General features: G+C 36.4%; 1 protein-coding gene across 3 annotated transcripts in view; it reads right to left on the reverse strand.

The window, feature by feature from the left end:
- Positions 1-27552, reverse strand: part of LOC107096934 (ATP-binding cassette sub-family A member 1-like) — a 179153-nt gene that overhangs the window by 19791 nt on the left and 131810 nt on the right. For all 3 annotated transcript variants that reach the window (XM_015393846.1, XM_015393847.1, XM_015393845.1), the window contains exons 29-34: positions 23872-23934; positions 19924-20030; positions 14290-14431; positions 12621-12755; positions 4701-4804; positions 3604-3696 (exon numbers count right to left, since the gene is read on the reverse strand). In XM_015393846.1, the coding sequence (XP_015249332.1) occupies positions 3604-3696; positions 4701-4804; positions 12621-12755; positions 14290-14431; positions 19924-20030; positions 23872-23934 (644 nt within the window). The remainder of the gene's footprint in view (positions 1-3603; positions 3697-4700; positions 4805-12620; positions 12756-14289; positions 14432-19923; positions 20031-23871; positions 23935-27552) is intronic.

Below are 27552 nucleotides of genomic sequence, written 5' to 3' on the forward strand. Positions count from 1 at the left end.
ATGTAACTTATGGGGTAAAACGTGTTATTTGTGGGTGCGCATCCTCCTTAATGCAAGATTTTCAGGCTGAAACATAGTGGTACAGAATCATGCGGCTGAGATGGCAGGGGCAGGGGAGCTGAGGTGATAGACGGAAAAAAATACCGAGTCAACAGGTCCAACAGGGAAACAAAGCTAAAAGCTAAACCTAAAGCCAGATCTACAGCACAATTGAATGATGAATAACCTAGTCAAAGTTCAGATATCCAATAGAGAATCAGTTGCAAGGCTTGAAAATTGATATTTGTAGATGCCGTCCATTCAGTCGGACAGAAATTGAACTATGTCATGGAGATGCATCCCACAAGAATTGCAAAGCTATTTTATTAAAAGGGTCCTTCTACAAAGGATTGCCTCAGATGGGCTGTGCAGAAATACATAGGTTTTTTATTTCTGTTGTTTATATAGAAAAAACTGTAGAATATATATATATATAAAACTCTTAATATTTTCTTCTACATGCACAGTTATGTACTATTTTGTATTTGGTCTATCATATAAAATCCCAATAAAAAAACATTGATGTTTGTGCAACATGTAGTAATGCAAAAGAGTTCAAGAGGCGCTTTGAACTTTTTTTCTTCTTAGTAAATTTCAGTGGTAGCAGTGTGTGTGTAGACGATGTGCGACAGCACAAACATGTGGCGAGATAATGACAAGAAAAGAAAACAGAAAAGACATTGCTTAATTGCCTTTTCAGTCATTAACGGGGTCTCACACCTCATGAAACATTAATTACACTGAGCGCTGTGGAGATAGGGAAGCTTAATTAGAAATTATTCACTGCACAGAGAGAGCTGAGCGATAGTATTTCTGCGGCGTGTAAATTGTCCGTGTGAGATCTAAAATAAGTGCAGCGAAAATCTATGTAGACGCTAAGCTTATCTGGTTTCCTCCTCACTTGCTTGTCTTGTGGAGTGAGATTCCCCTTTTTGCCTAATGGCAAGTGGAGTGAAGTAGGACACGTGCTCACCCTCCCGCCCCTCCTCCCCCTGCATACCTTGCATTGTTCTCACCTATCTGATAACTTCAATTTACTTCATAAATAATTTACACGATCCACCTCGCAGCCTTATACTCGGGGCATAATTGACACAGACAATTTGCCTGTTACCCTAACATCTGGGAGGGACTGATTAGTTCATCCCCTCCCACTTTAGTCCTTCACCTCAATCCTCCCCATCTTTTAATAGCACTCTCTACAGAGCAGCCCACATTTTTCTTCTCTGCGGTGATCTAAAACCTCAGTTTTTCATATGACATTAATGCTTTTGATGGGATATATACCCCTGACACTGCCACCCCCATCACGCTGTTTCACACATTTCCCATAATCCCCTGCACATCTTGACAAATGGCCTGCTCCGCCCCCTCATCTCAGGTGTATTGATCCAACTCTCCAACCAGCAATTGCCACCACGTCATCTGGTCGGGAAGTTAGTGTCTGCATGTGGGTGTGTGTTGGTGGAACACCATTCATCTTACAAGCACAAACAAAGGAAGTGGCAAAGAATGCACCTGAGGTAATAAAGATTTTTATAAATGTAGCATTAATGGATGTCACATACAAAGTTACATACTAATTCAAATTCTATACAAATTAGAAAATGCAAGTTAGTTGTCAGAGTGATGCAACAAAATGCAACATGTAACTCTATAGATGTCTCTGAGATTGAGAGCAGGAGCACCAATAATGCCATTAATTGAGACTATATAGGATTTTCCTCTTAAAAAAAAGGAGGAAGGAAGATGTGGGATGAGTACAGACTTGCAGTAAATAACTATATCACCTCTTTGCCTGACATAGGTAATAGTTAATAGGCTGCAAGGGTAGTAAATATACATTAAATACACTCTTATGTGGGTGTTAACATAAGTATTTGTATGTTGTGTATCAAATGCAGAGCATGTTCCTGCCTAAATCCCGTATTGAATGGAATTTGCTTTTAGCCATTTATTATCATAATACAAAAATCAGGCTACTCCAGCAGAGCTGGTTAATGTGTATTTTCACAACTAGCAAGTAGTGTAATTTTACCTAAAACTGCAAATTTCCATGCTACAGTAGATATTTAAACGTATAATTGTTGTTTGAGCTGAATTTAGATGAACAATCTTTAGATGAGCAAAATACTCCTATTTTGCTCTCATCTCCATGAGAGCAAAATTACTGTTAATTTTTACACGTTAGAAAATAAAATCAAACAGCCACAGGTAAAGTGCACCTTTATTATTATTACTGTAATTTGGTATTTTCTGCTGTTTGTATTTATTTATTTATACATTCATACATAAAAATCGCTTGACCATCCTGGCCTGAAGGTTCAATACTCAATCTTTTATACTTTTATCTGCAGAGGTAAACATAATAAAAGCATAGTAAATGCTTGTCAAAAAACTAAAATATTATTTTCATTTCACTAAGATTATCTCAAAGTGAAAGTTTTAGGAAAGTTAAGACTTTAAGTATTTCTATCTGTTTAAAAAAAGTCATATTTCAACAGACAATAGTTTTAAATGTTTTTGATTTAGTTTTAAAAATGTGTACCTATGCAGAACAAATCAGTGTACTTTGGGAATATTGTAAAGGGTCGAGGCAAACAAAGAGCTCTAAAGCCAATTCTCTTTCCACAATCCCCATAGATTATTCTAAGTTCTGATACCCTCTACTTATACTCTCTTCAGCTTCAATGATGACCATGCAATGAGGTTAATTATGTGTCTCTTTAGTTCTTTTTCAGTCTGTCCATACGTTTCAGTCCACAGTATATTGTGCTGAACGACACAAAATTCCCAATTTTTCTACCACAGTCCTAAAGATTTTTATGTAAATTATCAAAGTGTTACAAAATTTTCTTTATGTCACGCACAATAGCAAGGCTACTGAGGCCTATTGAGGAGAAACCATCGGTAGCATCATGCTACCTCTATCATACTATGCAGCAAGCATGAGGTGCTTTATCATACATCTTTTATTTTATTTCAAACCACCATAAGTGGTCAATCTTTACTCCTAGTCTCATCTGGCCAAAGAATACAGTCTAAGTTAAAGACCAGGTAGAGCTTAGGAAAGATGATGTGTTTACATTTCTGATGTCATGAAATATATCTACTGTATATATTTTTTTGCCAGGCTTGTTAAACAGCCTGTTTGACTTCCGACTGCAAGATGCAACTTTATTTACTCTTATTTTATGTCATGATATAGAAGTTTGTGTGTCTTTTTTTTTTTTTTTCTCAGTTTATGCTGCAGTTCTCCCGACATAGTGGCCAGAGTTTTTACTTCAAGGAAAGGCCCTAGGAACTCTGATTACCTTAAAATAGAGTAGAGTAGATTGCAACAGGTCAGCTACACTTTTGAAGTACTGTTAGGTGTGTCAATAACTAAGTAAGTAAACAGCTGTACATCTCTTATTATCCTCTAAGAAGAAACTATGGTGCATTTTTCTTTAAATTAACTATAAAACGTCATACTGTAATTCACCTACTCTTAGATTTATATTCAATTTTGTATACATTCCTGTGACACAGATTTGGGTTTTAAGGCAAAATAAGAATCCTCACCTATTTTTTAGATGCTGGATGCTTCCAAGGCACTTGAAGCGCCCGTTTACCATGATGGCCATACGAGTGCACAGTGCTTCACACTCCTCCATACTGTTAAAGAAAAGAGGTGAAGGTTAGCAGGTAAAAGAAATAGTATAACTCATTACTTGAGGAAAATTTTACTTTAAAACAAATGCATCTAAAGAAAACAACATATTTCCCATTTGGAATTACTTTTTACAGTACATTTGTCTTTAAGCTAAAGCTTTGGTCTGGTAACTTTACACATCCACTCTGACACCTTAAATGAAGAACAAATTTGGTAATTAGAGTGAACACAGAGTGCCATCTGTATCCCTATTATTTTTTGGTCCCTTTTATTGTTGGACCTCAGCTTTAGCCAAAAGTAGTTGAAGCAAAACCCGTGACTGCTTTCTGAAGAATAGCACAATTATCATTATGACTTTGTAAAACCCGATGAATTTGCCACCTAACAAAACAGACCACCTGGTCATGACATGGACAATTGGACGCAGCTCTGCCACATTGCCTGTGACAACAACAAATGCTTTTATTCCCCCATAAAAGGAGCACGTGTAATGAGGAGGATCTATTCCAAATGAAACAGAGCCGGAGGGAGCAAATGTTTCCATTTGGAGAATGTTGAAAAGAACGATCCAGTAAGTAAACAATTAAAATTTTAAGTTTTTTTTTTTTTTTTTTTCAGAAGGCAAAAACTTTGGGAATTTAAGTTTGCTTCAGGAAGTGTTAGATAATAAAAAGACTCCTGCACTGATATTGACATTTTCCCCTTTAAAGGAGGAAGAAAAAAGGAAAAAAAAAAAAAAAAAGCTGCAGCCAGTCGATATGCCCTCACGCTTCATGAAAGCTTTATAGCAGCCAGTGTGTTTCTGGCAGCCAATATTAACTACCACTCGGGAAACAATACCTCTCAACAAAAACGACGATTTCAATCAATTATAATTACAATATTTAGAGCTCCTGTTCCTGTACAGAAAACATGATTTCCGTATTTTTCTGCCTGGAGGAGAGTCTAAATATTTTGACTGGGTGAGAGGATATGAGGAGGATCGATGAGAAGAGAAAGGCCCCACCTGTGTGATGTAAGAATAACTGAGCGTCCCTCTTTGATGACACTTAGGATGCAGTCCCACAGGAAGCGTCTGGCTTTGGGGTCCATTCCAGTGGTTGGCTCATCCTGCGGTACAATGAAATAAATTAAACAGATATCTTTCTATTTCTTTTGAATTCATCACATTGTTTATAGAATAACTTGCAGAGTGGAGCTGTTTGCCACAAACTGAGATAGAAATGCACGGTCCCCCAATATAACCTATAAGCTTTGAACTTGGAGAACAACTTAGAATGAATATATTTTTATATAATCCATTTCCCTATAGCGTTGTCTGTGTGTCAACAGAATGCAGATCCTATCTTATATATTTTGTAAGGTTAATTCAATTTGTGCTGCAGAGACTGACAGGGTTTTTTCCTTTCAACAGCTTCACCCTAAGAAAATTCCTTGTATTTAGCTCCATCAATGTTCCTATCAACTAGCCTTCCTATCATGGAGGAATGGGTTCCTATGTTGTAGTTTATTATCATAGGGCTAAATTATTAAAATTGGGAGTATCCATGCAAATTTAATGACAATAACAACAGATGAGGTATATTTGCTAATTCATTAACTTATAATAATACTGTTAGGCTATTTATCTCTTCCCACTGTTGCTTCCATGAAAACATCAATAAATGCTGAATCTACCTTTCAAAAATATTGTAATGCAATTATTAGAAATGGCCTGTAGTTATAAGTGGGGAGACTTGACCAAAGCACGTTAGACTACATGCAGTCATTCATGCACAAACTAACAAACTGATGGGGGCAAGCTACATTCTCGCCACAGCTGCACTGGGGCTCACTGACAGAAGTGAGGCTGCTGTACACTGGAGCCAGCAGTCCCTCTGAGCACCCTTTTGATATTTGGCAATTTTTTATTATAACTCATTATAACCCATTCCTGAACTCAGTGCTAAGAAAAAAAAATTGCGCTCCATCATAGAGCCACTACCACGTGTCACCTTTCCCAGCATTGTCAGGTTGATGTGGAGTATTAGTTTTCTCTTGCAGACCTTTAGGCAAGTCAGGAGGTTCCTTTTCAGCCTTGCCGACCCTCTAAAAATTTGCTGTGTTCCCTATGTGTATCATTTTATTTCATCAGGGCTAGTTTATAGTTACAACTTATAGTTGCCCTGGCTAAAGAATCTCCTAACCAAATTGTTGATCTCTGTAGTTCATCCAAAGTTATATAGTGAAGGATGTTATTTTTCTAAGTGGATCATCAAAATAAGTGAACCTCCTAGTAAGCTTGTATGAGTGATGCAAACAACTTTTAAACAGAGGATGCACGAGGAAAAATGGGCTTGCGCATGCTCTTTCATGCCATTAATAGGCGTTTCCTCTGGGGAGCTGGTACAGGGTTGAACATGTGCATTTTTGTGCACGTGGAGAGGGCAAGTCTTTTTAAGAGTTGCAAAAATCCTCCACTATACCTTTTAACTATTTGCAAAAACAAAAGGCAAATTTTTCAGACATATAAAAACTTTTTTTCAAGCCGTGGACCATTTTATATTATCAGCCTGGTTTATGATTTCTTTTAGCCTATGATGGCAATTTAAGAACACAAAATATTAAATAATCAGACCCTCTTTTTCGATTAAATTCTTAAATGACAAATACAAAAACTTCTTAAAATGAAAAAAAAAAGTTAGCTAAAACAGTTTTTGTCTCTTACTAAGGTTTTTTTTATGCTTTAATTGAATTTCATGGTAAATAGGACAGCAAACTTCAACATCCAAGGAAGACCTGGGGCACCCATTTAACCTTGGTCAAAATACAGCCTGATTTTTCTGATGAGAGGGGACCTGATTTCTGATTGGTCATGCAAAAAAAAAATTTGTTGTAAGATTGAAAAAAAAAAAAGGAAATTTATCCATAAAATTAAGGGAATTTTATACATTTCTTAAAGAAAAAAGAGACATCTAATTTTTTTTTTTTTTTTGGGGGGGGGGTATTGTTGCTTGTTAGCTAAAAGTTAAAGAAATCTAATCTAATTTCTAATTTACAATAGTAATTTTTGTGACCAATGAGGATTGTACTTTTAACTTGCTGATTTTTTTCTGTTTGACAAAAAGTTTGAACAGCAACCCCCCTGAATTAAGTAATTAGATGATTAAGAGGGCTTTGGAGAAAGTGACTACATACTGAGGAGGTAATTCAGCCATTTGATTCAGGTGTGTTGGACCTAGGATGAATCTGAAAGCTGCATCATTGGCCCTCAGGGAGTGGAATTGCCCATCCATGCGTTAGGCACTCACAGTACCCCTAAAAATATTTGGTTTTCATGTGAAAAAAAAAAAATTCTCAGGGGGTGTGAATATTTTTCAGATATTTTTCACAAGCACCGCAGATGGCATATGAGAAAAAAAAAAGAAACTACGTACAGTAAAAAAAAATACCCCACTCTTTTCTTTTGACTAAAGTATTCATACACCTTAATAAGGAATACTTTTTGGAACCATGGAGCGCCATCTGTTCAGCAAAGTCCTGTATCTGGCAAGGTGCACTGCGGTTGTACAATGCACACATAACACAAAGAATACGAAACAAAAAGACAGACATCTAAAAACACACAGACAACCAGTGTACAGTGAATTTTTTTTCTGACCATAACACCCCTGTGCACATAATAAGTACAGAGGCTGAAGCCCGAGCAGGCTGAGCTCAGCTCAGCACAACTCAACACCACACACACAGACTGCCGCTGCTGTTTCTTTTTTTTCCTCAGGGCCTGTCTGTTCACACACGATTAGAGTGACAGTCCTCAGTCTGACTGGTTTCTTTCCAGACTTCCCTCAGAAACTGAATCCTACAAATCCCAAGGGTTTGGTCTGGATGCCCAACGAGAGCCAGTACAAAAAAAAAAAAAGAAAGAAAGAAAAAGAAAAACCCTATGTGGTGCTGCCTCAAGGCTGACTGGGCTCCCTGGGCTACCACAAAATGCTGAAATTGACACAGATGCCACATTATCCCTTAGCTTCAAAGTGAAGGGTAAACTTGGCTGTGGGGACTAAATAAAGCAGTTTGGGACCGTGTGCACAATTTGATCCCGCCAAAGCTGTAAAGATTATCCTATTACATGTAATTTATTATGGATTATTCATTACTGTGCTTAAGTTATTGGAAGCATAAACTTATGAACTGCTATGCATATATTATAGTGAAGGAGCGAAAAAAAAGTTGAATAATTCAGTAAACTAACAGATGTCATATTGCTACATGTGGAAATTACATATTTGGCACATTTAGATGTTCTTTTTATTACCCCTGCTGAGGAAGTATATGGTTACAGTTCATTTTGTGCGCTTGGTAACAGGATGGGTTTATATGAAATTGTGATCATAACTGGTCCTTGGCAGAACATGGGAATGATAATTATTTGATCATAATTTACATTTGGATGTGGATCTGTTTAGTTAGTTTCATCAGTTTGTTAGTTTGTGCATAATGTATGATAGCAACAAGAAAAAAAACAGAAATACTAATAATAAAACAGCCCTCAATATTGGTTTCCAGTAATAATAAAACTCAGGATGTGGTCTATCTAATTTTTTTGCTTTTAATGTTCTTTTTGTTCATTGTTTCCTACAACAACATTTATACAGATCTAAACCACTCTCTCTTCCCTACTTAACAGAACTCTTATCAGCATACAGTATTTCAGCGTAGAGGGACATTACGCTGAAAAAGTCCCAGTTATGCTGAAATTAGGCCAAAATGCAAATTTTTAATAATCATAAAGCCCTTTCACTGACATCTGGGCTTCCTCTTACAACATTTCAGCACAGACTTTGACAAACTTTATTGTCAATTTGTATGCACAGAGTGTATAAAAAAACAAATTTACGTTGCATAAAACTTACAACAGTGTAATGAGATTGCAGTTGGAATAAATGAATATTCCCAATATAAAGTACAGCAGTGATCAGAATGTAACAATGTAGGAGAAAAAATAAACCACTTTAAATATGGTGCAAAAACATTGAGTTGTGTTCTATTTAAAAGGATTAGGAACGTTCAGCAACATTGGTAGTGCAAAATAATGTGCGTTGGACTCTGCACTCTGTTTAATAGTTGAACAGTTTGATGACAGTGGGGGAAAAGCTGTTGCAGAACCTACGGGTCCTGCAGCGGATGATGTGAAGTTTCTTCCCAGAGAGCAGTAGGGAAAACAGTCCATGGTGGGGGTGTAAGGGGTCGCTAATGGTGTTACAGGCTCGGGACACGCAGTGCTAGGATGAAATGTCTTTAATGGATGTAAGAGGAGCCCCAATGATCTTTTCTGCTTTTCTTACCACTCTTCTCAAATTGGTTATGTTAAAACATTTAGAATTACAATGGAATTATGCTGATATCCTTACTTTAAATGAGCGTAAGGGCCAGGAAAACACACGCAGAGCACAGCGCTGCGAAAATGTGAAACCCTCGCCATTAAGACTGTCAACTGCTTACCAAGCTAGCTGATGCTCTAACCCTTAAAACAGATAACAAGCTTAGAAAAATAAATTAACTACTCCATCCTCCCGATAGGATCAGAAAAACAAACCATGATATATTTAAACTTTCCTTCCAAAGAAGGACTTATTGGTTTTCTAGAAGGTGTTGATGATAATTCATGTTTCTTAAGGTCAGTGTTTTTATTTTTTGCCTGCCTTTATAACTTTTTTTTTTTCCACTTTACTTTTAAGGAGATAGAAAGTGTAAAACAAAATTAATTAAAAAAGGGCAACAAGGAGTGGGCCTTATCTAGTCTAAAATAAGGATTTGGCATTCATTTTGTGTTAGCAGGTCACAACACATAAAAAGTTATTAATTTTGTTTTTTAAGAGTGTTTTGTTTGGATATTCATGGACGGTCTCCATGAGAACCATTGTATGTGGGAAGAGCGAGCAGCCACACAAAATCTCTGAGCCGCACAAATATGGTTCAGAGTTGCTCATCTCCGCAGAATGTTCCTTTCTTCCTCCATTCTCTCTGTCTTTAGTGAAGATGTTGTGATAACTCTTCTCACCATATGTTTGGCAATGTCTCTTTTTTTAAATAAAGACCAGTAACATGTAAAATCACAATTTTCTCATGTAATGGACGAAAAAAAAGGGAATCTTCACTCAGGTTTCCTACAGCATAAGGCAAATTAAATTCAAGTCTTTTTAAGACTTTTTAATGCCACTTGAAATAAAAATTAGACCAAATAGACCAAATTCACAAGAAACACAAGAAAAACCTGCTTGCGACAATTTAACCCAAAGGTTTATTATAACATAAACCATTGCACTAATGTTTAAAATTTTGAAAAACTTCCCATACAGGAAGAAAGCTAAAAACACACAAATGACAAATATATATTTTAACAATTATTTAACTGAATTCACAAACTTTGTTTTAGCAGGGAACAAAACAAATCAGTTTTAAAGCCACAACATAACCAATTCTAAGTCTTTTTTGCATCCATTTTTCTTTGTATCGTTTTCTTAGTATGTTTGATTTGGTCATAAGTGGAGGCGTTGCAGAGACAAGGGTGGAACAAAACCGAGAAATACCGGCTGTTTCTGGGTAACTCGTTTTTGAAGCTTTGTGTTTCGCGCTTCGCATGTGCGACTTCACTGCCTTAATTCCCATCGTTCCGAGCTTGAATCGCTTCTTGCACAAAATACACTGTGCCTCATGTATGTTCCCTGGTTTTAGTCATTGAGAAATGATTTTGGTTACATTTACACTTGCTCATATTTTCCAGACAAACAGTTAATGGTGCATCTCCTAAACGTCCCGGCCGCAACAACGCTTTTATTGGTTCCGCTTCAGGACGGAACCAATAATGGCGAGCCATTATTTTTTTTTATAAAAAAAGAAAAGGTCAATTTTAATATTTTATTTAGACTACAGAAATAAAACTTAATAAAATAATCCTTTTTTAATGAAGCTTTAAAAATTAAGACCTAAGAAAGACTGATTTAAGACATTTTAATACCAATTAAGGCCTTAGTTTTGATTTGAAGAATTGAATGCCTTTTAAGACTTTTTAAGGACCCGCGGGAACCCTGTCACTTCAAAAATCGGCCTCCAAAATCTGTACTGTAAGGGATAGTTAGACTGAAGTAAAAAATAATCTGAGTTAGCCTTAAAGGATCAGTATCGGTCGATCTCTAAAATTAATGTATTGTTAAGCGCTGTGGAGAACTCCAACTTAAAAGGGCACTACATATAAGCATGGTCTGTCTACCACGTTGGAGAACAGGGAAAAGGTTTATTCATTAAGGGTGGAGGAATGTAATACAAATATTCCTCAATTGAACTTAAAAAGTACAATACAATTTCCATAGTATTTTTTTTTTACAAGCTACCTAAGCAAATGTAACAAATTGTAAACCTAGTAACTATCCACCTCTGTCCCAATATAATACTACTGCTGAAAAACTTTTTTTTAAATTTAATTTGCCATACTACATGAAGACACAGAAACACACTGAGGCCCCACCGGCTGAAAGCATCTCAGGTTGGTGAATGGTGTTACTTGTTGCACATTTCAAAAGAGAATAAACAAAACCAAGTGCAATCTTGCCTCCACTTCACATTTTCATATAGGCAAATTAGCAAAATGTAATTTGTTAATGGACATAAACTTGGTTTATTTTTGATGTCATGCATAGAGTTTCTGAAACCCAGCTTGAGGGGCTTGTTGGAGTTAGTATCTAGATACCACCAAGTTTGTAATAACTGTACTAGATAATCAACTAAGTCAGGGGTCGGCAACCTGCAGCTTTGGAGCCACTATTGGTTCTTTGGACCCTCTACAACAGCTCTTCTTAATAAGGGATAAAAATAGTTTTAAAAATTAGTTGGAGAAGCTTTATTGGTTTTTATAAAGGATGCTTGAATCATTTTAATCCCAACATAATGGAATTAAATGGACCAGAAATATGTTTTAGAGCTATTAGAGCTACTTGTCTTTTTATTAGCGTGGAAATTTTGTATTTTATTTTTTCTTTGTCATCAAAAAATACTCTATTGAATATAATCAATGCCTAATCTCTCTGAGTCTCTTTCTGAGTTTTATGTTTCTTCTTTTAAAAGTTAATATAAATAAGCTGCTGGTTATTTAAGATGACAGCAGATTTCCTATGGAAAATGCTCATCTAATCTTTTCTGGCTCTAAATGACTTTTATTTAGCCAGCCACAATGGCTCTAATGATTTAGGTTGTGGACCTCTGATATAAGTGGTTCTTGTTTTAGCTCTTTTGAGGTTTTTTTTTGTTGTTGTTGTAAAGACATGGCTTTCAGAGACAACACACGTTAATTTCTTTCCTACACCTAAGTAGAGACTCTATGCAATGTACTATTATTGTCACAAATTCTTTACAGCCAAGGCTAGAAATACCACCCACATCGTAGATTCTTCTTATTGTTTATTACTACTGTAAAAAGTCCACACTGTTGTTTTCAGAAACAGAAAAATGCAGGTTTTCTCGCAGCGGTTTTATTCCTTAAGAGTATAAAATTCTCAGTAACTGTATTTAATGCTATATTTAGTTTCCTTTCTTAACCTATTGAAAGAGATTGTTTTTTTCTACTTTTGTCAGCTTTTATAATTCTTTTAAAGAAATGTTTTTCACTCTCAGAACCGACACAATAAAAGTTTATCTAAACGTAAGAGATGCAAGTTTTACATTTGTACTCCTTAGGGAAAAGAATCAGGATATGCAGCTTTGATCCATTACTTGTTTTTTTTTTTCCACCTCTTAGACATAACTTCATATTTCATTACTATTTCCATCTCCAAGTGAATAGAAAGAAAATATTGATCATACTCAATGAACAAATATTGAAATAAAATACCACACGGTAATGTTTTCATAAACATTACCGTGTGGTAATGATAACAAAACTCCATCTTACCAAGAAAACCACAGGTGGACATCCGATGAGGGCCATTGCTGTGGAAAGTTTGCGTTTGTTCCCACCGCTGTAGGTTCCAGCTGACTTGTTGGTGTATTTCACCAGCCCCAGCTTCTGAATCCCCCACTCTGCCACCTTTCAGGAGATGGAAAGTGTTAGAGTTATGGATTTAAAATTGTTAATTGTAAATCTAGGAATCAATAATATTCTGTCCGTGCAAACGCGAGCTTTGTAAGGCTTTAATTACATGCTGCTTAGCGATGCCTTATTAACCTTTCAGACATTATCATTTGCAAGCAACATAAAAGGTCAGTGGGGAACTATTTAAGGAACTCCTCTAGAAACTCTGGAGATGATTTCACAATGGTTAATTCTTCATGAAAAGGAAGGACAGTTTGGATGACTTTGAGCATCCTCCTCAGAAAACTCTTAAACAATAACAGAGGGTCTTAAGTCACCATTGTGCCTGCAGCTAATAACATCTACAAAACTCATAAAAAAATCCTACTATTACATCTAAGTTCCCTTTGGGATCAGTATAATATTTTTTTTAATTTAACTTGAGTTAAATAACAAGCAAATAAGTCTGTAACACACACACATTCAAGCGTGGTACAAGGTAAACACTTGTGTCTGAAAGCTTATATTTCCTCTATATTGATTAAATGAAAAACACTCAAGAAAAGGCCACAGTTTTAGTCCTTTTGATAAGAATCTGTGAAATGCAAAGGAAAAATAGGAGTGAGATGTTTCTTCCATAGAATAGTCCAATCCACTTTTGGGTGTTTACTCAATATTATCTGAAGTATTTTCAATATCTGGTCCTGAATTGACATTCTTTACCTTATTTTGATAAAAAGAAAGCAAAGGGAAATTATTTTCTATACCCTATTAAGCATTTAATTCTTATTTCTTTAACATTTAATAAATTGTAGTTTATCTATTCCAGCACTGAAAAAAAATGTCAAACAAATGATTAAAAGCCAGAAAATAATCACATCTTTGCCCGAAATCACTGTGTTTAAATGTCTGATTGCATCATACTACCAAATATTTTTTTTACACAGGTGTTACATGCTGATGATTATGTGACCAGTGGATGCAAATATTTTTACTGACTAAAGTAATTTCTTTTTGCATTGTTTAGAGATAAATTTTGTTTTCAAGTTGCAAGTAAAACCCTGTTTGTTTAGTTTGCCTTTAAAATAACATCTCAATGAACTGCTGCAACATTTTCAGTGCTGCTAGCTGACTGTGGTCCGTTTGCACTGCAGCTAAGACATCAAAGTCTTGGCTCAGAATCTGTGGTCACTGCCGGCCCCTTTACTCTTTTGATTTTTTTCCTTCTGCTGCAGAGGCAGGCGCTGTAAGAGAAGAGCAGCCAGGGCGCCTTGGGCCTGCCACACCACTGGGCACGTGAATAATGTAGAGCCATAACCCACAGCTGCTGCTTTTGTTCCATGGGCCATTTTTTATTATGCATAGCTTCATGCATCCAGGTTATCTCTAATGTCTGCAAGGATTTTTTTGTTTCTAAACATGTATTCTTGCTGTCATGCAGCTGAGTAAGTATTCTAAACCACAATATATACAGTATATCTGTATCAAGAGCTTTCTGACTTAATGTCCTTAAATCTAAACAATGTTAGCAATTAGAATTAACAATTACCATGGCAACCTCTTCTTCTGGTACTCCTCTTAACCGAGCATAAAACTCCAGATGCTCTCGTCCAGTCAGAAGGTTATCAATGGCGTCAAACTGAGGACAGTAACCCATGTTCTGATGAACATGTCTCATTTCTGTTCGAATGCTGGGGAGAAAAGTAAAAAAATACTCTTTAAGTATGAATGAAAATAGTTTTAAAGATAACAACTATAGGGCTGTATGTTTATGTCTCTGGAAGAGTAGAGTTAAAGCTAAAAAAGGCAAACATTTCTGAGAGAATAATCAAATATTCACAATGATTTGATAAGAAACTCAAAAATCAGAGATATCCCTGTAGAACCAGCAGAATGAATTGTTTTATTCTCTGCATGTTCTCTTTAATAAATGTCACTATACTGAAGCAAAATAGGGGAGAAAACTGCACACATAAGCTGTCTAAATCACTCCGAGGCATAAAGCAGTGAAGTGGATTTTCTTTCATCTCTTCCAAGCTGCTTTGTTTTTTTAAAGATAAAATTGGAAAAGTTTTTCTTTTTTTATCTTGGTTTTTTTCTTTTTTTTTTTTAAGATGAATTCTCTGCCTCAGGGAACCTTAGTGTGATTTAACGCTTCCTCGAACAAATAAATTCAAAAAAGGCTCAAGTAAACTGAAAGCATTAGTGACCTAATACCATGTTTTGGTCCTGTTTAGATGGAAACTTCTACATCTGGTTCTAAAACAGCAATTCCAGTTTGAAGAAAATATTTCTTTTTAAGAATTCTGCTAAGGAAAGTTAGCAAACTGTCTACCTGATAGAATATGACCAATAAACTTTGAAACATAATATTTCTCATTGAGTCCTACCAGAACAATCTATTCTGAGACATGGATTGGAATCTAGTTTTACTTCTAAACGGTGTACTCTGAGACTGGAGGCTAAATGGAGTGTTCATCTGCAATCAAAATATCTAATCTAATCACATCAAAACTAACCTAATCTAATCTACTCTAACATAATCTAATCTCATTTGATCTAATGTCGTCTGATCTAATATAACCTAATCTTACCTGATTCAATCTGATCTAATCCAAGTCAATGTAATAGTATACAGTATCATCTGATTTGAACTAATGTAACCCAATCTAACCAAATCTGATATAATCTAAGATATATCTTAGATATATCTTAGATATAATCTAATATTACCTAATCTGATCGAATCTAGTGTAAACTAATCTGATGTAATCTAACTGAACCTAATCTAATGTAATGATCTCATCAGATTTGATCTAATCTGACCGCTCCACAAACGCATGGCCCAGCACAGGAGAGCAACCTCCTCGGGACAAGACTCTGCGGTACATCTACACTTTATGGACAAAGGACATTGTTTTGAGGACCAGAATGTTCACATTATGCAAATAAAAAAGAAAATAGGTGGTTTGAGAGGGGCATGAAGGAAGCCGTCTTTGTTAAGAAACAGAAAAACAACCTTAAACAGAGGGGGTGGACTCAGGTTTCAGTTTAATAAAACCCACAATACAGTAATTGAGTTAATCCCTTCCCGCTATCATCGCAGTCCCAGCCCCTGTACAGGAGAGCGGAGGACATTACCTATTCAGCCAGGCCAATAATTCCCTTTCAGACACTTGGATGGGTATAGGGCATTGTAGGCTAAGAAAAGAGGCCAAACGACCCATTCCATAGGGTGGAACCCTTCAGCCGTTTCAATTTGCATGTTTTCAAAACAAAAACAAGGTTTTGATGGGCTACTGTATAAAACCTTGAACTCAACACTATTCCTGATATTTTGAATTGAAAAAGCTTCCTGGATGGGAAGCGAAACATCTTCAAACTTGGAAACAAAGTCCAGTGGTTTTTTATTTCTATTTTCTTTTTTTGGAATTTTAATCTAATGGCACCTAATCTGATCGAATCTAATCTAAGCTACTCTATCTAATCTAACCTGATTTTATCTAATCTGATCTCATCTAATCTAACCTGATTTGATCTATTCTGATCTCATCTAATCTAACCAGATGCAACTTAATCTCACCTGATCTAATTTACACAAATGTAATATACTCTGTTCGGATCTAATCTGATCTAGTAAAATCTAATCTGATCTATTCTAATCTGATCTGATCTAATCTGACCTGATGTAACCTTATCTCACCTGATCTAATTTATACTAATGTAATCTACTCTGTTTGGATCTAATCTGATCTAATATAATGTAATCTGATCTATTCTAAACTAATCTAATCTAATCTGATCTGATCTAATCTGATCTGGCAAGTATTGTGTTTGCTTCATACTTCTGTAAGTTATTGTGTGAACTAATCTACAAAAAATGCTCCATGATCAAAGAAATGAAAAAGAATAAATGAAATCTTCAACAACCAAGAGGCCATTAAATGATACAAATTTAGCAATGCCTCAGGCACCTAACAGCGGCAGGTGAGCTGTCTTTGAAATGTAGCAAATTAAAGTTGTAGGCCATAATTAAGCAGCAGTGCTCCCAACAGGATATTTCATAGTTGGTTAAATGTCACAGAGAAAATCTTGTTATGCTGTAAAGATAAATCACATGTGAGAGTCAGCAATGTTGTAGAAGAAGGAACGTTTCAGCCAAAGGTAGGAAAAATAGACAAAGATCATAGTAGTGATCATAGTGTCTCCAGAACCTTTATAACCGCTGAACCAAAGTGAAATACTTCTTTATTGCTTCGTTAGTTAAAACTTTATTTTTTGCTTCTTTGGCATTTAAGATATAATGATATTGAATTTTGGCCAATGGGGTTTCCATTTGACCAGAGAGCGCCGAGGCAAACCAAAGTAATCTACTTTTTTACTGCTTCCAGGGCTTTCCCAATAATCTATGGTCTCCCCAAGCCGATACAAAAATTGTGCAAAGGAAACAATTTAGCAGCGCTCTGTAATGTTATATTTCATCTATGCTTTCATTATGTAGTCTGGATAGCGAGATTTTGACGGAAAATGCTATGCGGTTGCTAGGGGTAATAGCAGATCCATAATTGATGGATCTAGGAGGCTTATTAAATATTGTAAAACAACAATTCCATCAAATAAATAAGGTAAACATGCCCACTGTATATTCCATGTCAGCACAGGAATGCCGAACTACTGTATGTATGCAATAACTTAATATTCAGAAACAAGTGCAGCACTAATGTCTGGTCATACAGCGACATCCTTCACCATAATTAAATATTTATTAAACATAAAAACTAGTTTAAAACCTAAAGGTTAAAAAAATTTATTTTATTTTATTAAAGTAAGTCATGAGTTACTGTGCTTCTTTGCTTTTCTAGATCTCTAATTGGGTCCTTTGTCATTAAATCATCAGTTAATTCTGACTGTGTGGCAATGTCATTTAATGTGAATCAGACTTAATGTCTTTTAGCTGGCACTGACACTGTGATTGTACTGAGTTACATGAAGTAGGTGGATTTGAGCTCAGATTGAACTGGATTAGCTTCTGCATAATACTAGTTGTGAAATGAAGCTATGTAAACAAATGGAACCAAACAGAATTTGAAGATGACATTACCTTTTCATAAACTGAGAAAATGTGCTTCTTTTGGCAACAGAAAACACTGCATTTTATGTGCAGTAATGATCCAATGCAACAACAAATGAGGTAATGATTCACTAATTTTCTAATTTCCTCTTGGTCTATTAGAACAAGACATAGCAAATGAGCTAACACCCACATGGAACATGGTTTTCTTTTTCAGCACCAAGCAGAAAAGGAAGTCGATGAAGGTAGGAATAGCTAATCTTGAATTTACAGATATGAGAGACAACTGCCGGGACAGAAGAAGCATCCATTTAGGGAACTGCTGCCATTTCCTCCTCTGCTGATCATTCCTCTTGCCGATGCACAGAAAGCGAGTATAATGAGATGAAAACAGAAGAGTGGGTGTTGTCTGCTCACATCTGTTTTTTTCTCTCTTTTCAACTGCTTCCCCTAAAGGTCCCAGAGATTTTTCTTTGATCACTATCACCCACATTAATCAACATTACCCATGCTGTGCAAGGCCCCCGCTACATATTGCTCTGTTCCCTCGTTGAACATAAAGTCAATTATCAGATGTATCAATGAACTTCTATAGCAACCACTGCTCCACTGTGTGCACTCTCTCTAAGCTGAGCTTGGAGATATATGGAGAAGAATCAAAGCTATCTGTTCTGAAAAAATTAAGAGACAGCAGCCTGCTTTCTCTTAAAGCACAGGGATCAGTGCTTCACTTTTGTCAAGTTATTCTTTTTCTATATGCTGTGTACAGTTATTCTCTATGGCTGATTTTGTGGAAGAAAAAAAAAGTAGAAAAAAAAAAAAGTAAAGGCGGTACAGGTCAAAAGGAATATATATTTGCAAGAAAGATCACAGCATTCAGAATATGAGAAGGCAAGCCAGAGTTCAAAAGGCCAATATTCTATATTCACATTTTATGTTGCTTTTTTTTTTAGTCAAAAGCAAAACTTCGTAAATGGATATGATATCAATAAAAATGACTACCGGTAAATAAAGGGCAGAAACAAAAAGCTTAGTATATGTACAACCCTAAATATGTCGTATCTATCTAAATATATAATATTCTTGAATGGTTGATACTGAAAGAGAAGGAGAAAGAGAAGGAAATAAACTTTTAAAGGCCTACGTTAATCATTCAGTCATGTAAATGGTGGAAATATGTTGTGAATTGCAAGCCAGCTTAAAGAAAAGACAAACATCTCAGCTTTAACAAATTTTCAGCCGTTGGTGAAATAAACTAAAACTTGTCTCTTTTTCTGTGTTTTGCAGCACAAAATGGATTGAAAACTCTGGCAAGGTCTTTGATTTTACATAATACATTCTTTGGATTACTACATATTAGAATATACAGTACCTTTAAATTTTATGAGCTTTTATTTTTGAAACAATTAATTAGAGTGATTAAGGAAGTCTGCTTTATGTATTGGATGGCGGCCTATTTTGTAATGAAACTATTCCACTAACCAGAATTTTACAAATGGTCCCCAAAACTTCTACACAGAACGTCCTTTATGGAAGTATCAGGGTAGAGGAAATGGTAAAAAGGCCATTGTAATTAAGCAACTATTTAGATTTATATAAAATAACAAGTATTTTTACCCTTATAGTATGTGGTTAAGACGCCGCCTCCATGTTAGCCAGTATGAATCTGACTTGGTATCAATAACCCTTTCAATTTTATCCATCTATTTCTATCACGCTTTACCCCTGCTGGGTCATGAGGGGTGGTGGTGGTGCCTATCCCCAGCTTTCTACGAGCGAAAGGCGGGTGCACCCTGGAAATCCATTTAGGCACACACTTAGACATAAGGAGAATTTAGAGAAGCCAATTAACCTAACACCTTGTGTGTGGGGGGTATCAGAATACGTATCAGAATTTAAATGCATACTTTTTTAGATGTGTTCAGAAAACCTGACAATAGAACAGTAATGGTAAAAGAGTGTAATAAAAAAAAAAAAGATACACAGACTACTACGATTAGAAAAAGAGAAAGAGAGAGAGGAGCAGAAGAGCCCGATCCCCACCTGAGCAGCTATCTTGGGTGGCTAATTGAGATAAGTTACTCTGTGCACAAGTGGGACCTGGAGCCTCACCTGTATCCATTTAGAAAGGCCTCTCCGCCGGAGACTGGGATGTCTCCTGTCAGCATCTTGAACGTCGTAGTTTTTCCAGCACCATTGATCCCCAGTAAGCCGAAACACTAGAGCAGAGAGAGGGCCATAAGTTAGGAAAACACTGGAAGTCTCACTGGAAAACTGACAGAGCAACATTCTCACTTGCATTGCTAATAATTTGTATGTTCATTAGCAAGTACAATTTACTGCACATATGGAAAGTGTGCACGTTCATCCAAGGCAGATGATTGAAGCTGCAATTTACAGTGTCTGCATGAGTAGTTTGGTGTCTTACAAAATAACAAATAGACGTATTGTGTGCACAAAGAAAACAGACAATAAATCAACAACACTGTGAGAGCCTTGCTAGTCCCTGGGCCTCTTCTCATCTCTGCACACTGCAACAACAAACACCCTCCTCTGTCTTTATTTTCCTCCTGACGCTGCCGATAGCACGACTTCCGCATGAAACAAAGTTGTTTCTGCAGACCTCTCTGTTCTTGGTCATGTGACCCCTCCGCCGTTGGTCTTAGCTAGTTTGGCTTTGGCATAAATACTTAATTCCCCTTATCTATTGAGCCCTGCTTGGTTGTGACCTGTGTCCATGAACACGATGAGGAGGGCTAAGCTCCATGTAAATAATGCATGGAAGTGCAGCGTGTGATCAGCAGAGCACCAGGAATCACAATAGTCTTCTGGCATTTACACTGGGCTCTGGGTAAACACCAGCAGGGTCGATGGGGACCAGCGGGAAAGCCCTCTGAGCCCCGATGAGTGTCAGCCTTTCACGCTTTGTTTAAAAGCGTGTATGCAGCAGTTTTTAAGCCATGTGTAATGTATAACATGCTATAAAAAGATTGCTATTAAACAATTTATTTACCCAGTTCCAATTTACAAGGTTGCAACAATAAATCAGATTCAAACGCCTTTGCCACTTTCTACTCTTTAATCTTTGTGTGTTTATAGTAGCACACATATATCTAACAGTCATATAAAGCTATGAAACATGAAGACTGGTTGTTCTGCTGGTTTTAATGAGCTGGAGTATTATAAGATTTAACTCAGGTGGAGGAAAGACAAAAACTATAGCTTTAAGTATTGAAAAGCAAAAGCTCTGGTCAGAAGTTCATAGTCAATTTGTCCATTATCATCACAATGATTTTGGTACTAGTTAGACGACATACACCTGATGTGTGCTGATGACTATGTGGTCTTTTGTCCATATAGTGCTGGCCTGTAGCAACTGTTAAGGCTTCACTCACAGTACAGGTTGGATTATAAAATTACATATAATGCAAAAAAGAGTAACATGATTGTCAGGAGCAAAGATGATGCTGAACTATGTTTTCCTAACTTTACTCTGTCTGGCTATATTTTCAGTCAGTACATTATATAACTGGTCATGTGTCTGATGATAGAGATGTTTACAGACAGCATTGTATACGATATGTACAAGAGGTTCTCTATGTGTTCTGTAGAAAATTAAACTTTAATGGTGCACTTATTAGTTCATTGTACTCAAATGTATACTGCCCACTTGTGATGGTGTAGGTAACAGATCTGCTCGGGGCATCATTATATGGCAACACCATTTGGACAAATTGTACTACACCCGTTTCATAAGAATAAACTTTCTTCTGGAGTCTCAGCATATTACTACCTACATTTGCTATTATTTTATATTCCATTTGCATAAAGTAGCCAAAAGTAGAAAATAATTATTCTCAGTCTTGAAGGAAAGCACTGCCTTCTAAGACAGACAGCTCTACCATTTAACAAAGTGACCAAAAAAAGGATAGAAAAAAGAAAAGGAAAGAAACTGAACTTTATTGACCTCACAATGGAGAAATTAACTCTCTGCATTTAATCCATTCCCTTGAGGAGCAGTGGGCTGCCATTGTGTGGCGCCCAAAGAGCAGTGTGGGGTTAAGGGTCTTTGCCCAGAGACCCAAAGTGACATGATTCCAAGCTCTATGCCCTAACCACTAGGCCGCCACTCCACTATTTAACAAGGTGACTAAAAAAAAAGTCTCAGTCCTTCTTTTTATTCTTTTTATTAGAATCTAAGGGCAGTGGAGGACAAATGGAACATCTGAAAAAATGAAATATCATGGAGAATTTAGACAAACAGAATAACAGTTATTCTACTGAACGTTTGTTGTTGAAAAGGAGTTAAAAGAAGTGTAGCTTACAGTAATATGGCTAACTGACCAAGGTAAATAGGCTAACCTGTTAGTAAACTAGTCACAACACTACCTACCTCTCCCCCTTTATACAGTCTTGGTCTTGCAGTTACTTTGTTCACCATAAATATGTTTTTTTTTAGCTTTGTCATCAATCAGGTAAAACTTTATCTGTCATTAGACACGTTGTTAGGGCAACTACAATGTTTTATGTTATGTGTAATGTCACTGGCAGGCGCAGGGCCAGAGCAGATCTGACCACAGTGGATCTGGTACCTACAGTGGCATTATAGACAAAGCAGCATGCACAAACTGCATGGGGTTTACAATGATGTCATGAGGATGTTGCTCAAGGTGCCATGAAGGAGTACTGCAAGTGTGATGTATGTTAATATAATTGTGTCCACCTGTGCTGCTGTATCGTACTTTATAATCATTATAATCTCATTTAGGTTATTTTCTTATCAATGACGCCTTAGTTTGTACTGTGGTTGCGCCGATGCCATTTTTTGGCCAAGATACCCGATACTTGGCTGTGCAGTATTGGCCGATACTGATACCATACCGATACCATCTGTTAGAAATTGATGTGTGTGTGTGTGTATATGAAGAACTGCATACTACTTGGATGTAAAATAATTGCCATCATGGCTTTGTCAAGCTGCTGTCTACCTTTGTGAAGCAGGAAAAAGACTAATACAAAGTGAATCCAGTGGAATTTTTTATTACCTCCATGGAATGAGTGACAATAGTTGAATAAACTTTTGGCTTTCAAAATGGTATCGGTGCCCTATTTGTCGGTACCCACCAATATGGATACCACCATTTTAATGCTGGATTGGGGCCCCGCCTGATACTGGTATCGGTGTCGGTGCAACACTAATGGTGATGGAAGGATATTCTACTTGTAGTGTGTTTTTTAGTGTTATTCTTTGTTTATCATGGTCTGTGTGTCTGAATAAAATTTTTTTTTGATTTATTGGTACAACCTCAATGTTACATCAACATAAAGACTTGAATGAAAATTTAACATTAAACAAAGAGGTTCAAACATAATGTTGTTCAAAGGTATGGGCCTCTGGCTTTTTGGTCACTATTAAATGTTTTACATAATCAACACAAATTCGAGCGCCTTTTAAGGTATTTAAATGATAAACTCAACATTTATAGAGGCACCCACTTAGAGGTTATATATCAAGAAAAAAAAATTGTCCTGTAAAAAAGGCCAAATGTAGCCATCTCTAAAATACAGTTTTGTACCAATTTTGTTTAATCAAAAGACTAATGATTTTCACTGAGTTGGATATGAAGCCAATATTTAGGTAGAAAAGCTACCAGAACATTGGTCAAAGTGAAAGAATGTTTTTTTGTTATTATAGATATATGCTGATAATAAAATAGATTTGTCTCTGTGTCTACTGGAGAAGCCGATACATAAATTAACTTTTAATATGTTAAAAGACAATAAAGCTGATGTCTAATACTTTCACCTTGCAAAGACATACATATCAGGAATGACTGTACATTTTATTCTACACCTTTGCAAAACAATAATCATTCTATCAATGATTTGCTTCAACACCAACCATAACTGAGATTTCTTGAGTGATAACAGATAAATGCTTTATCTAAATTGGTCATTAAAAAAGCCTTAAGTACAAAAAAGTCCTCCTAATAGACAACAGTTCTTAAAAAACTTTACAGTTAAGTAGTTGCTTGTGTAATCTAGTAGCATCTGGCTCACCTCTGCAGCAGGCACGCCCACACATAGTCGGTCCACAGCAGGGGTGCTCTTCCCTCGGTAAACCTGCAGCCAACATACAATACAATGAATCAACCAACCAGCCAGAGAGAAGGCGGGAGGCGGCCTGCAATGGGGAGCAGACGGTGAGGGAGACAGAAGAGGATGGGATGAGAGAATATAACACGACAGACCATAGGAGTAGCTAGGAGAGGAAGGTGGAGAAAGCAGGTGCAAAATGGTAAAAGTCAAGGAAATTTTAAATAGAATGGATCATTTGCAACACTTTGAACATAGCAGATGGGGAAAAGCTGGAGAAATAACTTTGATACTGAGCAGAACATAAGTTGAAATTTCTTTTTTGTGTGTGTGTGGGGTGTGATTGAGCCTGTGAAGGTAATCTGTCCTGACTTTGAGTAGCACTTTATCAGCCTCAATAACCTTCAACACTTACTGGCTGAATGTATTTTATTAATGGGCACCTACTTCAAACACTTCTATTGCTCTCAGTGCGCTTAACTGAAAAACCAAACTGAACAAAATAAATAAACAAAAACAACATTTCAATAAGGCAGGAAAGGAAGTTCTAGGCGGCCAGAGTTAAAATGATGTGGCAGTTATCCAGACAGTTTTTTTTAAAAGGTTGCCGGGACTACACTTAATAACTTTCATATAAATGCTAAAGTATGTTTTTTCACATTTTGTATTAACTTTTGTTATTTTTACTTTGTAAAAATAACATGATATTTATGGTAACTAAATCACACACAGATAGATTCTATTTACCAATTTGTAGATTTTTTAAGACAGTCATCTTTTATATTTTAGTGTAACTTTTGTTATTTGTATCATTTCATCATGTTCTGTTTTTATCGCTTTTAAATAAGACTACTTATTAGAAGTGCGCTATAAATGATATTCAGAATTTTCATTATTATCTGTTAGATAAATATTGTCATTATTACATTAAAATCATTGCTTAGAACTTCTTTCTTCAAGGCCTCTCTTAAACATATTTTTAAATCTTATTTTTTATTTTATTTTATTGATAGAAAATTATATATAAAAGAAGGTACCCTACCCAGTCATGTCACAGCAGGACATGTGAATTCTACTGAAATGATATACAGTATGTGTGTACTTTTCAGTGTCAGCCATCTAAAACAAAACAAAAACTTTTTTTAAATGCTAGCGTGGTGGAAAAAAATATCAGGGTCGTTTTAAAAAGAATACATAGCAGGGTTTGAAGACTGTCTACACATTCATTCATTCATTCATTCATTCATTCATTCATTCATTCATTCATTCATTCAAATTCATTCATATTACCTAAGGGCCACATGGCCTAAACCATTGGAAAATGAGTATACACCAATGCTTTGTCACTAAGAGTACCCATTGATGTTCACCGCCCTTCTTCTGTCTCATTTTGCAATCTCAAACTGTATCCTGCTAAGGATAAAGTATGAAATATGATTATTTTCCTCCTCTGCCCTATTGTGATCACTTTGTTTTGTTTTTCTTACTATAATTGTAGCGCTTTTTGTGGCAGCAAGGCCTCAGACACCGTGTCCCCCCCATGTGTAACGTTTGTGTACTGTCTTTCTGTTTGTTTTTGTGTTGTTTGACAGGCTTTCCTTTCAGCGATTAATAAAGTACAATTTAATTGAATTAAATATTTTTTGAGAAAACCAGGTAGAGCATTTTTCTTGGTTTAATTAAAATATGTCAGCTTTTAAAAACAAAAACAATGATTTCACAAAAATTATAAAACATGAAATTCTACTGTTTTGAGGAAACCTTAATGGTTAACAACTAGGCAGTAGTTTGTGGCACTAAATTCAAGGACACTGGAGTAAAGTATCTGAAAAATCATCCACAGAACACCAGAAAACTATATAAGGAATTGTTCCAAAAATAAACCAAATAAAAGATTTCACAGTAAGTGGGTTTTTCAAAGCTCCAGGCTAAAATAGAGATAGATAGCAACGTTAAACCGGAAAATCCTTCCGTGTGGCTGAATTAAAACAATCCTGCTGAAAAAAGCAAGCCAAAACGCCTCCACTGTTTTGTAAATTACTCATTTGCATGCATTTAAAGACCACCATCCTTACCATAGTGCTTAAAATGCTTTTATAATAGTTAAGAAAGCAAATGTGAAATGCCACTTTTTTGAATGATATTATGGTTATTTTCTATATAAGTTCTCTCTGCATGTTATGTATGCATTCTAAGCCAACAATTTGTGCAACATTTTAAAATGATATTTGTAATGACAACAATGATAATTTTTTCTAACCCCTAATTATTAATATTAATATTAGTGCATAACAGTTTTTCCCAGTAGAATGTTTTTGTATGCAATCAAAATCTGTGTTGTGTCGCTGAAGGATGAAAGCAGTTACGGCTGCTGATGGTGACCAGACAGTGAAAACAAAATAAAAGTTCTTTAAAACCTTAGTAGAGCAGTTCTTATATATATATATATATATATATATATATAGACAGATTTATTTTGTCATTTTGTATACACAAGTGTAAACAAAAAGAAATTTCATTTAGAACAGCTCTCTAAACAATTTCCTTTTTAAAGTGCAGCCTTGATAAGGGAAGCAGCAGTAATAAGAAAAAAAAAACATTGTGATATTAAGTCACTATATCTAGTTATGGAATGCACATCATTCATGTTTGCTTGGCAGCAGTGATCTTGATAGGATCACAGCATCCAAATGGGATTTTTACCCCTGTGGAAGAGGATCTGATGCTGGAGCATTAGGGGCCTGTTTCCTGGGCTTCACCCCATCAGTTGTTGTTGAGCTGCTACTACTGCCTCCAGCTCCTGAAGCACTCACTTCTCCTGGCTCAGGAGAGGATGAGGACAATGGTGACGATGCTGTGAGGGTGGTAGCCCCGTGGGTGAAGAGGCTGATGTAGGTTGAAGCAGCAGTGGTGCCATCGGCAGGTTTCAGCAGTGACAGACGATGCTGGAGAAGGTGTGGAAGCTGGAGGGGTCTGGGAGGAGCCGGCTAGGGATGTTTCAGCATTTGGCAGGGAAGCATCTAGAGTGCTCTCCTCATTTTCACCTGCAGAGGACTGTGCTTCCCTTCTAGATGCTGAAGATTGCCTGGGAACCGTCTCAGAGGAGTTTCCAATCACGCAGAGCTCTTTGTTTCTATCGACCCGGTACAGAGTTAGCTCCTCCAGGCTAATAGCATTGCCCTCTATTCCTGGATGCAATCAAGACTCCGTCAGAATGATGGCGCAGTAGTTACGTATCTCCTTTTTTGAAGAGAGCTTGAGTCAGAGATTATCCATTTTGTTTTCCAACGAGCGGACATTAGAGAGCAGGATTGATGAAAGCGGTGGTCTGTGGGGATTTCTTTTTTGCTTCACAGATGGCCCCCCTCTGTATCCCCGCTTTCTCAGTCTTTATTATTATATTATTATTTTCAGCTATTGTCTTGTTGACATGATTCCGTAGCACTCCGCAGTTTTTTAAATGGTGAAAAAGGTGAAAATATTGAAAACAATTTATGACCGTAGCTCCAGCAGGTGTTGGCGAGCATAGATGCAGGTTTGATGTCTAGTTTGTATCGTTTTAAGCAATATATTTTGTGAAATTGTCGAGAGGAGCTGTTTTTGGCCTCTGCCTTGGAAACTATATATATATAAATATATATATAT

This window comes from Cyprinodon variegatus, unplaced genomic scaffold (assembly GCF_000732505.1).
Source record: "Cyprinodon variegatus isolate N-32 unplaced genomic scaffold, C_variegatus-1.0 Scaffold659, whole genome shotgun sequence".
In the NCBI taxonomy this organism is placed as follows: Eukaryota; Metazoa; Chordata; class Actinopteri; order Cyprinodontiformes; family Cyprinodontidae; genus Cyprinodon; species Cyprinodon variegatus.